This window comes from Dermochelys coriacea, chromosome 8 (assembly GCF_009764565.3).
Source record: "Dermochelys coriacea isolate rDerCor1 chromosome 8, rDerCor1.pri.v4, whole genome shotgun sequence".
NCBI lineage: Eukaryota > Metazoa > Chordata > Testudines > Dermochelyidae > Dermochelys > Dermochelys coriacea.
The window spans coordinates 6,633,489-6,649,267 of record NC_050075.1 but is presented as its reverse complement, the minus strand read 5'-3'; the positions used below and the strand labels follow the sequence as shown (position 1 = coordinate 6,649,267).

General features: G+C 52.8%; 1 protein-coding gene across 1 annotated transcript in view; it reads left to right on the top strand.

The window, feature by feature from the left end:
* The window catches only part of SYNPO (synaptopodin), a 59,684-nt gene that overhangs the window by 29,904 nt on the left and 14,001 nt on the right, over positions 1 to 15,779 (top strand). Inside the window, exon 3 of the mRNA XM_038414746.2 lies at positions 13,525 to 15,575. Coding sequence (XP_038270674.1) covers positions 13,525 to 15,575 — 2,051 coding nt within the window. The remainder of the gene's footprint in view (positions 1 to 13,524; positions 15,576 to 15,779) is intronic.

The window sequence follows — 15,779 nt, the reverse complement described above, 5'->3', positions numbered from 1 at the left end:
CACCAACCCGTTCATCCTCATACACCTGGGAGGTGGGGAACTGGTGCTATTCTCCGTGCTTCACAGCAAGGGAAACTGAGACAGGGGAGATAGGTCAGCGTTCTCCAGCGTGGGTGCGGAGTCTGGGCATGCCCATGGGCCTGGAGATGCCTTGGGCCTGCTTTTCGTAAGAGCTGGACCCTCTTATCTCCAGTGGGAGTCGATGGGAGATGTGGGTGCTCTGCACCTTTGAAAACCAGGCCCTTGGGGGTCTACTGCTGGATGCTCCAAACTCAAGCCACCCAGAATCAGTGGCTGGTTTTTCAAAATTCTTCTGTAAGTGGCTTGTCCAAGGCCTCAGATCCGGTGTAAATCAGTGTAGTTGGCTTAGAGGGTCAGAGTTAGACCTCAGGAGTTCCTAGCTCCCAGGCCTGTGCTGAGGCCATTAGAAAACATCTGTCTCTGCCATACTGAGCAGAGTGCGTGTATGTACACTTGTGCCCATGCATCTTGGTGATGCTGTGTGTTGGCCTGTGAGTGAGACTGACCTTCACAGTGCAGCTGGTCTGAGCAGGAATTCACTGCCCAATAGCAAATTCATCCTCAGAACTAGAGAGCAAGCCCGAAAGCCCCCCCCCCCCCCGGTTGCTACTAAAAGGCAGTAGCAAGATTGAGAGACTCTGAAATGGCTCCGTTGAGAGCTTTGCTTCTCAGGCAGCCTTGGACACAACATAACTTGGACGGGTTTGGAGTCGTTCAGCATGAAATTCACAAACATCTGGAGCCTGTGGCTTGTTTCTCAGCAGCTCCAGCATTCCACAGCCATATTCCTCCGTTCTCCCTCAGAAATAAACACCGAGAGGGTGACCCTGCTGAAAATGGAGCCCAGGCCGAGCCTGGCCCCTCTCCAGCCAGTGTCAGCCGCGCTGGCTGGCTGAGGAAACACTGCTTCCCTCCTCTGTGCTGTTGCCAAAGCAAAGCCAAGGCAAATGTTTGTTGCATTTTAAAAAAAGAGAGAAGATTTTGACCTCCAATGTCCCTGCTTTAGACAGACTCATCATTTCCAGGAGAAGAGAACCATATGCTTTCTTTCTTTCTTTCTTTGCAGCAGTCTCCAGTCTGTCTCTCTGACATCCCACGAGAGCTTCTCTCACTCCCCGAACCCGCTGTACAGAAGCACATTTAAGCAGCCAGCCCCAGGCAGGAGATACCATGGTTGAATCAATTCCACCTGACTTACACCCTATCCTAGCCTCCCCCTCCCCGCCAGCCCCGTAGGAACAAACAGGCCGATCCTAGTCTGGTGCTGTCTGTTTGAGTCAGGGATGCATCCCTGATCGCAGTGCTGATGGACAGGGAGCACCGTGTTGGGACAATGGAGCTACCAAAAAAGAGCTGGCTAAATCCTTTGTGGGACTGGGGGAAGGAATTTGCATCCTGTCAAACAGAAGTAGTTAAGCTGGAGAGATGGGTGGGGGCCAGCCGTGACACAGCTGCAAAGTGCATGATGGAGCTTGTCAGCATGGAAGTTTTGCTAAAGCCCCACTGAGCTCCCTACCTTTTGGAGTTCACAGCTCCCCCTAAATCTGCTTCTCACTGCGAGAGGGAGAGGTAGAGGCCGTGCTTTCAGGTGCTAAAATAACACGGGGAGGGCTTTCGTTCCTCCTCGCCAAATGATTCAACCTTTCCCTTGGCAGGGAGAGCGTTTCCGAAGGAACAGAATCAGACGCATCCACTAATTAAATAATAGCGGAAGGTGGGTGGTTGTGAGTTGTCTGGCAGCCAGTTTGCTTTGGGTTTTGCCCGGTGCACATTCTGAAAAAAACACAAGGGTTTAAAGAAATATACAGAATAAAGAGAATATGAGGAATGTTGCCTGCGTACTTGTGGAGACAGGGAGATGTACAATGTACAATCTCCTCCTTAGGAGATGTACAATGCTTGTACACGCAGTCCACAGAGGGACCCCTTGCTAAAGGTCTGGGAAGTGTTGGTTGTGCACTTTATGGAGAGGAGTGTTGTAAAAAAGGGGAATTCCCCCTGGATTAGTAGTGTAGGGAATCAGAGGCGCCTGATATGAAAGGGAAAGTGGGAGTGCATTTCTCCCCCTATCTGTATAGTAAGATGTGTAGGGTAAAGGAGTGCTGTGTAGGGAGAATGCATGGGGGTGTGTGCTTTGGACATAGGTCTGTGTGCTGTGTAGGGGTGGGGGTGCAGGAGGATGTGCATTGCAGGTGTTCGCAGGATGTGAGTGTGTGTGGCTTGGGGAGGATGCACGTTAGAGAGGGGTGTCTATAGGAGGTGTGAATTTGTGTGCACGTGTTTATTCTGAGTTTCCACAGGAAGCGGATTGTCATCTCTGTACAATGGAGAGTCTAAAGGGAAGAGAGGCTGTGCATTCTCACTCGTAGCGGAGCTAGCTGGAAAATTTCAAACGAAGCAAAATGTTCCCGTCAACCACAATTTTCCAAAAATGTTCCTTAATTTCTTCCTGCTTCTCAGCTGGCTCTGGTGTGCACAGACAGGCGTGCCCTGCGCCTCATTCTCAGCCAGGGACCTCATGCTGTAACCTCCGTATCCCTCACTCAGAGGCCGTACTTGCACAAAGGCAGACAAGTGTCATTCCAGGGGCCCAAGTGCTGACCTGAAGGTCCACATGCAGGATGTGAACCTACATTCTCCACTTCGAAAACCAGCCCATGGGACATCCCCATGTACTGTATGTAGATGTGGATTGAGGCTGGGTCTCCATATTTGCTTTGTGAAGTGCTGAGCACGTTTAGGGCCATGGTGAGGGTGGATCCCGTTCATCCCAGGTGTAACTCATTGGAATCAGTGGGATTGCGCCAGGGATGAAGTTGGCCCACTGTGGCCGGGCTAAGGAGAAAAAGACCTCACCTCTGTGGAAGAAGTGAGAGGGTCGTGGTAGCCACTCACCCAGAGGCAGTGTTAGCCAGCGGAGGTAATGAATCCTGGCTCGTGTCTACCAACACTGGGCCATATTCTGTTTACTCAGAGGCAAGGCTGGAGGAGAGCAGCCACTCAGCGATGAGTGTGGGATGGACAGAGGGAGATTTTGGATTTCTCTGACACTTCCCCTCAGTCTGCCCCATTGCTAAAGACTGAATGGGTTTCTGTTGTGTACACTGGGCCCTGCCTAAAGGGCAGACACAGCTCCCTGAGTTTCCCGGTCATTGTTCTGATGAGAGACAGAGAAGAGGCCGGGATTTCATCCCCCCATGCATATAGATCTCAGGGCATCCGCCAGAGGTGAGGCCATCCGCCTGGAGAGAGGCTAGCCGCTTGGTGCTGGCTCTGTGCCGCTCCGTGACTGCATGGCCCTCGCACTCAGAAAGCGCTGTGGTGGGGCAACCCTGTCCAGCTCCTTGCAGACTGCATCCGCAGCAACCGGCACCGCTTTGCAGGTGTGACCAGGGAGGGCCCATGCTGCCAAGATTGGCTGGGGCCCCTCACCCTGAATTGCATCCCACTCTGAGGAGCTGGATCCCCTTGACAGCATACGGCAGGGAGGACATGTCCCATTCATTGCCTCCCCTGGCCCTGCTCCAGGTCCCCCTGCCATGGCTTCCTGCTATGAAGAATAATCGGGAAGAAATAGCAGGGGGACTGTGGCAGAGTCGGTGGGACAGTAGGGGAGAGAGAGGAGACACTCTGTGTGTGTGTGTGTGTGTGTGTGTGTGTGTGTGTGTGTGTGTGAGAGAGAGAGTGCACACACGTGCACCCCTGAATGCTTTTAGATGCATGCTGTCCATTGGCAGCTATAGAGGGTCCTATACGTCTCGAGGCCCATGCAGTGAATCCTCCCCTAGTGGTGTCCTGTCTGCCATGATGTGACGAGGGCTCTGGGGACGATCCCTCTGCCGGAGCCAGACAGGTTGTGCTAAGGTGTGGCCGACGCCGGAGAGGGACACGCAGAAGTGCAGTGCTGCCTAGGCTGTGAGAGCAAAGAGACACACGCTCCAGCCGTAGTGGGTGTCGCCTCTCCCTTTGGTTGGGTTTGTGTCGCTATGGGGGCGGAGGGGTGAGAGTCCACCCTTCCCCCTGCTGCATTACACCTCCCCATCTGAGGAGGGCCCACAGCACTGCTGAGCCAAAGCCACTGCTGGAGTAAACCTGAGGCATCCCCATGAGGGGTGCTGAATAAACTCCCAACAATCAGACTCATGGCTGGGGGGGAGCCCTGTCAGCCTCGCTGGAGCCGAGCGGCCAGGGGGATGGGCCTGCCCCAGTCCCGGTCTCTCTACAGCGCGAGTGGGCATTGCTGAGGCGGGTCTCTGCCAGCATCGCCCTCGTGCTGGTCTGGCCTTCTCAGCTGGGTCCGGCCTTGGGTCGACCGCTCAGCTGCAGATTCAGGTAGTCCTGCCCCCTGCCAACTGCAGCAACGTACGGCCCCGTGCCTCCCGTCCACGCAGAACATGAAGAGGACCGTGCTTCTGCCCCACGCCACCCGCTCAGTCACCAATCAGGGGTCTCCTTCCCTTTGGGCTCTGACTGATTCTCGGGTACTGTGTGGTTCAGGCTCCCTGGGGCCATGCTGCGACTGCTCCCTAGATCTGTTCCCCTGCCCAGAGCTGTCAGCCCACTCTGTCCCTGCAGCAGCAGCCATTGCTCCTGCACCGCTAGTGTCCCTTCCACTTCCCAGGTGACCTTGCTGCAGGATTCCCTGCCAGCTCTCTGCCCAGCTCCGGTTTGCTCATCCCCCTCCCGTTCGAGGCTTCTGGGGCAGGGCTGTTGCTGGTTTCTGGAGAGGGAATTCCCAGGTCCTCCATAGGGCTTCACTCCTCCCTGCGTTAAATGCTTCCTCACAGCCAGAGGCTGCGCATGCTTGGGCAAGGGAGACCCAGGCTTGGGCTCATGCCCACTGACCGCCTTGGAGGACCACATGGCGTTTTGCAAAGAGGAGCACACTCATTCACCCCTGACTCATCCCAGCTATGGATTGCCACCTCCGGCCCCACCCAGCTGCACCGACTGCCAGATGAGAACTGGGAGAATTCTACACTCATGGAATCGCTGACCTCACAGGAACGGTTAACAATGGCTTTGGAAAGCAGCCCCGCAGGGAGTCTGACAGACATCCTGAGGCAGGGAGTTCCCCAGACAGCGCCCTGCCCAGTCCTGAATGTGGTGTTGGAGAACAAGGACAAGTTGGCAGAACTAATTTGCCTTAATGGGATATAAGCCCAAAATGGATGACTCCAGGCTTTATGCTGTGTGTTGGTGGTAAGGCCTAGAAGTGCACTCACCGGCAGGCTAGTAACCAATAACAGGCCCCGGGATCAGAGCCTCACAGCACTGAGTGCAGTACAGGCAGAGAAGAGGCGTATCTGATTCCTTACTCATGGAATAGTACCATATGCCTCAAGGAGTCCCACTGATTTCCATCTCCTGGGCTGCTCATGGAACCCTGAATTAAGACGAGACGCAGCAGGGGTTACAACAGAAAATAGGACAGAGCGAGGCAGGAGGGCTGAGCTCTGAGTGTGTGTTAACTGAGGCAGAGCCTAGCGCACAACCATAGTTTCGAGGCTTTGTTTATTTCAGAGAGACGGTATAGAAATAATACAGGAATAAGCTCAATCGCTCTCGCGTGCAGCTCCCAGCGGGGAGGTGTCAGCCGTTCCCATGCCCCTTGCTCGGCTTCGCTGTGCCCTAGCTGCTCAACTCCTCAGGGGGTCGAACAACTCCTGCTAGGAAACGAGGCCTGTCTGAGTCAGGGGAGTCTCCACAAGCCCGTTCACGCTGCGTCGAGGGGCAGGTTTGTGTGGGATGAAAAGGAAATTTCCAGCGCAGACCAGCATTCCCTCACTGGAGCTCTCTGTCTTCTTACTTTGAGCTCTCTGAAAGGGTTGGATTAGTAATGCAGCCCTTCCTTCGCTGGTAGGCTTACAGTCTGAACCACTGCTTAAAATAGCCTGGAAGGATCCCAACCAGCACAGAAGGCAAGAAAATGAAAAATGCATTAAACGAATGGGAGTTAACTTCAGACATGATCAGAGAAGCTGGACTTAGTGTCAGCAACAGCCCAGAGCATCCCTGCCGGCGTCATGCATGGAGTTCCCTTTTACACACACACACACACACTCCCTCTCTTGCACTCCTCCTACTGCATGCACATACAGATACACACATGGGACTCCCTTACATGCTTACACACACACACACTCCTTCACTTACACTCCTGCTGCACACACACATACACGCATGGAATTTCCTTACACTCCTACACACATATTCTCCCTCTCTTTCCCTCTCTTACACTCCTCCTATATGCACACATATGGAACTCCCTTACACTTGTGCAGACACGTGCGTGCACATACACTCACACACACACACACACTCTCTCCATAGGTCAAAATCTGCTCAGCTATCATAGTAAATTGCTGCTGATTTATGGCTAGATTGTCCCCAGGCACTGATCAGCTGTGCCGTAAATTAAAGGGGAGCGAGGGTTCCCCTTACTCCCTGCTTACCCGAGGAACAGCTGCTTCACTTGTGGCTCTGGATGCAGAGGGGAGAGCAGGGCTGCTCACCTAATACTCTCCAATTTGGGCACGTGGGCAGAGAGAGGGCAGGGGGTGGGAGAAGCCTTGACTCTCTTCCCCCCCCCCCATTTGCTGGTCTCCATAGCTAGCTGGGTGCTCAGTGCGGGGGTAGGGTGTCGCCGAAAGGGGTGAAATAACACATGGGAGGGTTGTGTCTCTAAGTAACAGCTGCTTCCTGGAGTCCCTCCTGGGGGGCGCAGCCACATACCACCCCTTCCTCAGGACTGAGCCGGAAGGCTCAGTCTAACCCCATATGACACAGGCTCTCACTTATCCAGGGGGCACAGATTGGAAGGGGAGAGCCAATGGAAAGCCCCGTCTTTTCCCCCGCCATGTGGAGCTCCCTGCATCACCGGCTTTTACATTCATTTTCAACCCCCATCCCTGCTTTAGTTATAATGGGGCAAAATGTTGCCACCTGCCTGGGGCCTATGGTGGCCTGAGGGCATGGCTTAGGGCCAATAACCAAGCATAGGCAATAGGCTACCAAGCACATGCCCAGAGTAGCCCAGCTGAGTGGCTTAAGTAGCAGAGCACGGTCTTTGGCGCTGACAATTGCCCGTTATGGGTTATGTGCACCCCTAAAGCATGGCCAGACCCCTGTCCCCTGGGGCTGCTGGTCTCTTGCAAAGGATGAGACAGAGGAAGAATTTTAACCCCTTGCATGTGAGATTTCTGTGCAGTCTGAGCTGCCCCAAAGTACCAGCCCTGCTCCCTGACCCTGAAACACTGAAGCGTGCCCTGAGCTTTAAACGTGTAGCATCGACTTAAGCACGTGCGTAAGTGCTTTCCTGAATTGGGGGCGCTGGGTTGGTAGCAGCATACAATGCATGCGCCCGCTCCCTCCTTTAGCCAGCACCGCTGGGCAGTTACCATGGATTCCTCAGAATAAGCTCTGAGGAGAGATCAGAGCACGTCCTGTGGCTTTTGGGAGTTGTGGAGCTTTGGTTCAAGGCCGTGTTTGTCGGCCTTCATCTGCCGCCAGATCAAACAGAGATGCCCATGGGTTCCCGGCAGGGACTGGCTCGTGACTCTGTCCTGACACGCTTACAGCAAACCCCTCTGCTTCGTGGGACACCCTGCGTCTCCGAGAAATCACTCCGGTGTGATCGGAAACACTCCTTTCCCTGCTGGAGGCAGATGCTGAGGGCTGAGCATGGGCAGAGCTCAGCCGGGGGGTACGGCGCTCTCCGGTGAGAGGTAGTTGGATGCCTCCCCAAACAGGGATCTTGCAAAACTGAATGCTGTTATAACATCTACGGAGATTGGAGACTTGGGAGCTGGTGGGTGGGGATACACCTGCCTTTCACCTTTGGAGATCTCGGCTGCAACCCTGAGCTAGGCCACAAATCAGAATTGGCTAGCCCCTCATTCACTGCCCTACAGGCACAGCACAGAATCCCAATCCAGCCTTGCTATTATTATTGTTTAACGTTTGTATTGCGGTAGCTCGAGACCCCACTGTGCCAGGTGCTGTACAAACATATAGGAGAGGACGACCCTAGCCCCGAAGAGCTTGCCACCCATTCAGCATGGTGGCCCAGGACTGGAAGAGCAGGTGGTGTGGTACTGTTGGTAAGACTGCCATGTGTTGGCAGAGCTGGGGTGGGAGGGGCTCAGGGCTAGCAGGAGAGGCAGGTGGTCAGGACTGAGGTGCACTGGCAGAGGGACTGACCAAGGAGAGGGGAACAGGTGCAAAAGGCACTGACAAAGCCAATAGCCATTGAACGTGCAATGTCACTCCAGCCGCTCTTGTCCTTGTGCTGCCCTGGGCTGGGTCCCCAGCTCTGCCATTTGCTCCCTGGGTGCGTCCGGGAGATCCATGAGGTCAAGGGAGAGAGAGAGAGAGTCTCCTTGTGTTCTCAGTAGTGTTGCCCCATGCCAGGTCCCAGAGCCTGTAGGGAATTCCCTTCCCGTCCCCTCAGCTGGAGCTTGGTGGCCACCCCATGGTTGCAAGGGGGCTAATAAAAGGGTGACAATTGGCAGGGACTCAGCCTCGGTCTGCAGGACTTCCCTCCCACTGGGGTGTTACAGCAATAATCTGTAATTTCCAGAGAATACAGGAATGGCCAGCCCCACGGTCTGATGACCTCCAGCAGTGGGCAGCGATGGGAGGAAGGCAATTGTTAGAGTCGGGAAGATTCCTGCACCCTGCAGGCAATTGGCTTCTTACCCACAGAAACAGGACATGTTTGGCCTGCTCACCCTGGCGTGCAGTCTGATCGATTCTCCTCTGCTTCAGCCTGCCCCACCCAAATAGACCCATTCCTGCCACTCCTCCTTCAGCATCCCTCGCTGGGCAATGTGGGAGTGGTGTCTCTTCTGGGACAGATTGATGTGGGTAGGGAGGCAGGGTGGAACCTGTGACCATTCCCTGTGCTGGACGCCTCGGATACCAAGCAAAAAAACCCAACCCCAGCTATTGGGATGGCCCATCCCTTAGTCATCTGGATTGGAGTTTGTGGCTGCTGGTGCCCCTCCAGCTGGCTACCCTGTCAGATGGGGAGAGAGAGCGGGAGCAGAACCAGCGCAGGGGAGTGGAGCCCAGCTGTCAGCCGGCATTAGCTACATGTTTCATCTAGACAGGCGCTGCCTCTCAGACCACCTACTGACCCTGGTTTCCAGGCAGGGGGTGGTTATCAGGCAAGCTGATATCAGAGCCGGGTCCTCAGCTCCTCCTCCTCCAGCTGCTGCCTGGGAGATGCCTCCTTCAGGGAGATAGGAGGGTTCAAGGTTCACCAGGCCAGGCCCACATGTGGTAACAGAGTGCCATGGCATGCCCTAGCAAGGCAAGAACTTGTGCCCACATGCATGTAAGCAACGGTCACATTGGGGCGGGCACCGTTCCCTCGCATGGCTGAGAGGGACCCAAACCAGCCCTGAGATCAAATGCCCTCAAGCTTTGGAGAAGGGCAGTTCCTGCTCTGAATTTCATGGGCTGGGCCCATCTGTCTTTTTCAAACACCAGGGTGGTGGTAGATGCCTTAAGAAGCAGCCACATCCCTTCCTGCCTCTCCTCCCTATTCCTCCTTCCATCCCACCTTCCCTCCATCAGTCTCTTTTTTCCTCCCTCTTTCATTCTCCCTCTGTTTACATTCCACTCTGTCTCCTCTTGCCATCCATCCGGCCCATTCTGGGATCCCGCTGCTGCCCCGTCACCTCGGATTCCCCCCGTGTAAGGAAGGGAGAAGGCGGGAGCTCCAAAAGCAGCTTGTGATGAGAGGAGCCAGTGGCTAACTACACAAAAGTTGACTCAGCTTCTTTTCTGAGGCTCAGGGATCCGTGCTGGGATGGGAACAGTACAAGCTGCTGCCATGGTCGTGTGATTGTGGACAGTTGCAGCAGCTTCTAGTATGGTTTCCCTCCCAACGATGGAGGTCGGTAGCATATTTTGGCTGAAGAAATTCCCTCTCCATGGGAACTGTGCTGGGACTTTGCTAGCAATAGCTGGGTATAGCCCTAATTGTGGCTAGCATGATTCTGATCCCAGCGTGAGATGGGGACTCTGAGTTGGGAATAGTCTTTGCCCAGACAGAGGCTCTGCAGCGTCAACCCTGCTATCCAGTTAGGAATGTCGTCCATTTGGCTGTAAACTTTTTATGACTGTACTTTGTTTCTGATGTTTCCTCTAATCAGCTGGGTTAAATCATGGGAGATTCAGAACACTGCTTCCTAGGAAATTGCTCACCCAGAGAAAATGCATTCCACATCCTTTTGGACTTGGCTAACAGCTTTTGTTCTGACCCATATCCAGCCTTTTGTCCACCATTTGAAGAGCCCAGAGGCCCATAAATGGATTTTCGGTGGGTTAAGAGTCACGCAATTGGCATGTCTTCAGCACTTCCATGGAATGCTAAGTGGGTGCTATTCTAGGAAGCCTGTGGCTTAATTAGATTGAACCACTGCTTCAGGCTGCATCTGACAGGCCACAACATATACAGCTTTCCTGGCAGATGCTGCCATCTTGTGTTGCTTCGAAACCCAACAAAACATTGCATTGACAGGGTTCATCAGCCGCCCAAGGGGTTACCCATGGGTGATGCTGTGACATTTCCAGCTAAAGCAAGGTTTATTTTCCTAACTTTATATCGGCTGTGTGCATTGTGGTTAGCCAACGCTTGGACAGTCTAAAGAGCCAGGGGAATCTGTGAGATAATTCAGAGCCGGCCAAGTTCCTGCTCTGAGCATGTTTGTGCAGGGTGGTTGAAACCAAATGAACTGCAACCTGAAACCTTTTGAAGTCTTTCAATAAATTCCTTTCCAATACAGTCACTGCAACCATAAAGCAAAGCTCGACACACACACTAGAAAGAAGACAGGGATGCAACCACCCAGTGGTTGTCTTTGTTGTTTGTTTTTCAAAGTCACTGTTATGTTGCAAGGAGTGAAGGAATTGGGGGCTTTTCTGTCTTCCCAAAGGCAATGCATGGTCTTAGAAGGCAGCGAGGTATAGAAGGCAGCGAGGTGCTCTCCCAAGCAGGTTCACATGGACAACAGCTCGCTTCTTTCTGCAGACAGGCGTGGAAAGTGATGGGAACTGCCAGACTGCTGCAGCCAGGGGTAGACTTCCCATAACACGATCAGAAGGCTTCTGTTCCAATTCCTGTCTGCTTGTTTTGATTACATTAAACCCACCTACTATGGACGTCTGGTATAGATCTAGTTCCCTGACTGCCAGCTCCACGGCAATGTATAACCAGTGCAGTTATCCCCACTGCCCCCTATCACTCGGAACTAGCCCCCAGCGATGCATTGCACGGGGTCGAGAGCAGGGATGGGTGAAACGGTGCCCTGTGCCTGAACTGAAGTTTTCCAGGGTTGGCAGAACTTTGGAGAATCTTTTATAAACTGATTCCCCACTCAACTCAGGCGCTTCCTGCTTTTAGCTGGGGCCAGAAGTGGAATTGTTGTAACAACACAAGACAATTCTTGCAGGATCCAGTGGAGCCAAGGAGTGCTGGAAAGCATCCAAGAAATACTGCCCGGGTTAAACTGCCAGTCCCGTCTCTAAGCCAATGCAGTGCCGAGAAGCATCCAGCCTTTTTGTGCTGCCCTGGACCAAACCTCTGGAGCTTCTCCTGCATGTTCATCTCTGGGGACAGAGACTCGCGTTGATTTCTCATCTCTAGTGTATGGGTAGTGCCAGCCACCTGGTACAGGCTGCCTCCAGTTGCAGTGTTGAGGCAAAGGTCTAGTTTAAGTGAGCGGAGGCTGTGATGCTGGGGAACAAGCTCATGCAGAGCAAGAAACGACTCCAGGTTTGAAAAGGCTGCACAGCGATGAAGTATGGCTGTTGCTGGGTGAACCTCTCAGCACTGCAGACAGCAGGGTGCCATCTTGGGAATCTCTCCACTCAATGGGACTTGAGGGTGCTCAGTACCTCCGGCTGTTGCTCTTCTCCTTGCGAGACAAGGCCCCTAGGGTGTGTCTACACTGCAATACACCCCCGTGGCTGGCCTGTGCCAGCTGACTAGGGCTTGCGGGGCTCGGGCTAAGGAGCTGTTTAATTGTGGTGCTGCAGCCCGAACTCTGGGACCCTCCCACCTTGCAGGGTGCTAGATCCTGGACCCAAGCGAATGGAGGTCTATGACTGAGTTGTAGCTGTAGACTGGACTTGATGACCCAGGAGCTACCTGTGTTCTTAAGACATTCCAGGGCTTGTTCCTCTCTCTGAGTGTATCCCTCTGTGTGAAAGGAACAGCCCTATAGACCCTGCTGATGCTGGAGCAGCCACCTGCATCTTGGTTAAGATCCTGGAAGATGCTGCATGGCCCAGACCAGTGGTGATGTGGGGGCTGCCATAGGGAAATCTCCTGTCCCTGCCACTTCCCATGCAGTGGAGAAGAGAAGCTGTACAGGCCCCATCTCCCCTCTGAGCCTGCTGCACTGGGCTGTTGGCTATTGGTATTCATCTCTATTCCTGAACGTTACTGCAAATCAGCATAATTGCATAGCACAGCCTTTCCTTGCCTTGCAACGATGGCTCCAACCTGTATTCTGTTCAAAATCCCATTTCTCATCAGTGTTCTGAAACCTTGTCTTTGAGGGGCTTGCAGGGCAGGGGATGGAACGGGAGGCATCACACCAGTAGGTTCCATTATACTCGGTGGCTCACAGGGTGGCAGGGGCTGGATGCACCTCACCCCACTGGGGTGCACCCCCTGCTCTGCAGCTACCCTGCTAACAAATGTAGGAGCATCATGGACAGGATCTAGATGGAGCCCTATCCCATGCTCCCCAGCTGGAAATACTGTCATTGCAACATAAGGCTAGGAAAATGGGGAGAGAAGGAGGATCTCTGACACTCCACAATAGAGGCTCAATATCCCCCTCCCCCACTACACACAAGAGATACTTCTTGAGTTGCAGTGCGAGGGATTTAATTTTCCGTGCTATCATGGAAAGTCTTGCAACACCCCCCATTCAGTCCCCACGGCTATCCAAGGATGCAATCTGCAGCTGTCAGTCACCCGAGGGGCCACCTAGAGCTCCCTTTTTTTGAAGACTAATTCTCCTTAATTCCATCATCTTCCAGGATCTGCACCACAGCCCTTTGTTTATTGTCCCTGCAGCGTGATCCCCATTATACTCCACATGTACCTACAGGGGAGCATGTTTGGTCAACATCCCCCCGCCGCCCTCTTGTTCCTAAACTACAAGGCGGGGGGGGGGGGGATTTTGTCACTGATTTGCTCAAAGCATCTTGCTTTGATGTGTGTTGAGTTCTTGCCGGCTTTAGTGTTTTGTTGGATTCTGTACTGGGCTTTAGCTCTCTCAGTTTTAGAGACTCACAGTAGTAGACAAAGTGATTCAAATGCAGGATTCGTCCTATCCAACGTGAGCAGAGAGGAGACGTGTGTGTGTGTGTGTGTGTGTGAGTATAAGAAAATAAGCAGAGATAAATGGAGTTTTGCATTCTTCAGGCTCCTTGGTCCCTCCTTGTTCATACTACCCTCTCTTTGTTTTCTCCTTCCAGATCTCTCCAGGAGTGCCAGTCTCTCAGAGAAGGAGCTTAAAGAGGCTAAAGCCAGGAGCCAGAAAATCGCAGCCCAGCTAACGAACCCACCCAGCTCACACTCCAAAGGTGTGCTGCTCTTCAACAGGCGCAAGCAGAGGGTGAACGAGCTCACTTTGGCAAGCACCAGAAAAAGTGGGGAGGAAGCAGCCACAAGAGGCAGCCCAAGAGCTTTTCCGTGCAGCTTCCCAAACCAGGGGAAATTGCTGCGTTTGAGACAGACTTTAGAAGGCAGCAAAGAACTGAAAGAAGTGCTCTGCACGGAAGATCCTAGACTGCAGATCCTTAAAGGCAATATGGAAGAATATGAGGAAAATACCTGCCTAGAGAAAACACAGTCCCCGCCAAAGAATGAAGTCAAAAGTCAGGAGATCCTTCCCCAAACAATCCCAGTGCCATCCCTCAAGGAGTCTCCTAGTGGAGACATACAGCAGGTCCCTTTAACTATCTACTTAAAGGAGAACATAAAGGTGGCATCAACCAACGGAGTGCAAGAACCTAGCGCCAATGAGCATGAACATGCACTGGTGATTGACAGCGAGAACAATGCTCCAGTTCTCATCCAGGAGCAGACGGCCCCAGTTATCAACAAGGAGCAGAATGGAGAAGTTATTAACAAAGAGCAGAATGTGCCCATGACTGACAAAGAGATTGCTGTTCCAGTTACCAGCAAAGAGACGGCTGTTCCTGTTACCAGCAAAGAGTGGAATGGGGAGCCCAATAAACAATATTACGAAGTTCACCTCACTTTGGCTAAACCCATGCCAGTGAAGAACAGAACAGCAAGACCGTTTGGGACTCAATCATCAGCTACAACAAGCCAACCAACGGAGAAAAGCCCTGGGGTAGAACTTCCTCCGCCCCCCACCTATGCAGAGACCTTGTTCAGTCCACCTCCAGTAACTAGGGTTAGGTCACCTCCTGCATATTCAGCCTTGTATCCTAGTGCAGAACAAAAGCCTCTCATTCTGCAAGGGCCTCACCATGGAGAAAGCAGATCTACGCCCTTGCATAAAACAGGAATATTAGAGGAGTCCATAACCCGGAGAACAACTAAAAAATCCATGTTCACCTTTGTTGAAAAGCCAAAGGTGGCTCCTAACCCAGATCTTTTGAACTTAGTGCAGAATGCAGATGTAAGGAAGAAGCAGAAGGAGCAAGGAGAACCAGTCCCAGAGGAAGAACCATTTGCTCTTGGGGCAGAAGCTTCCAACTTTCTGCATCAGAATGCACTGAAAGGTGGGCTTCACCTGGATTCTTCAGACAATGCCCCAGAGTGGTCTTCATGCCTGAAGTCCCCAAGCATACAGCCTAAGCCTCAAATGAAACCCAATCAAAACCTAACCGAAGCGAAAGGAAAAGGAGCTGAACTGTTTGCCAGAAGGCAGTCAAGGATGGAGAAGTATGTCATTGAGTCCCCGGCACACCCTGGCTTGGCCAGGTCCCCTTCGCCCACCATGTCTCTGCCTCCATCCTGGAAGTATGCTTCCAATATTCATGTAACACCCATGGTTTTCAAACACCCACCCCAGAGTCCAGCCAGGTCATCAAAAACTCCCCCAGCATCTTTGTACAACAGCAACATCATGGAGAGTGAGATTTCCCAACAGGAGCTGGAAATCTCAAAGCAGCAGCCGTACCAACTCCAATCATCTTTGTTCATCCTATCCCCAGCTAAAGAACCGGTGAGGTCTTTGCCAAGAGGGGCACCATCGCCACAAGCCATGTTTCCCAACTCTAATTCTTACACGAGACATACCTCGTGCCCAACATCTCCCTTGACACCTTCCCCTGTTTTTCATTCTCCTGCTCTGTCAAGTTCAAGCAAGCCAACATATGGTCCTCTTTCTCCATCCTCTGGGACTGTGTTTATTGCCCAAGACATCAGAACAAGTGCCCCACCAGAAGTTCCCTTTGCATCCCCTTCCAGAGTTTTGTCACCAAGAGCCAAAGGAGTCTTCCAAGCTCCGAGACCTTCTTATTCCACCAGGAATGCAGGGATTGAACCCCAGGTGTGGAAACCTTCTTTTTACTTCAAGTAATGGGGTTAGAATGTGTGTTTTAGGGGTTCCTCAACTGGCCACAGTCATATCTAACTGGTGATTGATGTGCAGAAAACCAAACAAACCCAAACTAACCAACCAATAGCTTGGAGGTTTTTGAATGCAAAGAACATGCCCTTCTGTAGCCAGACCTCCTCTGCCAGCTGTTGGCTC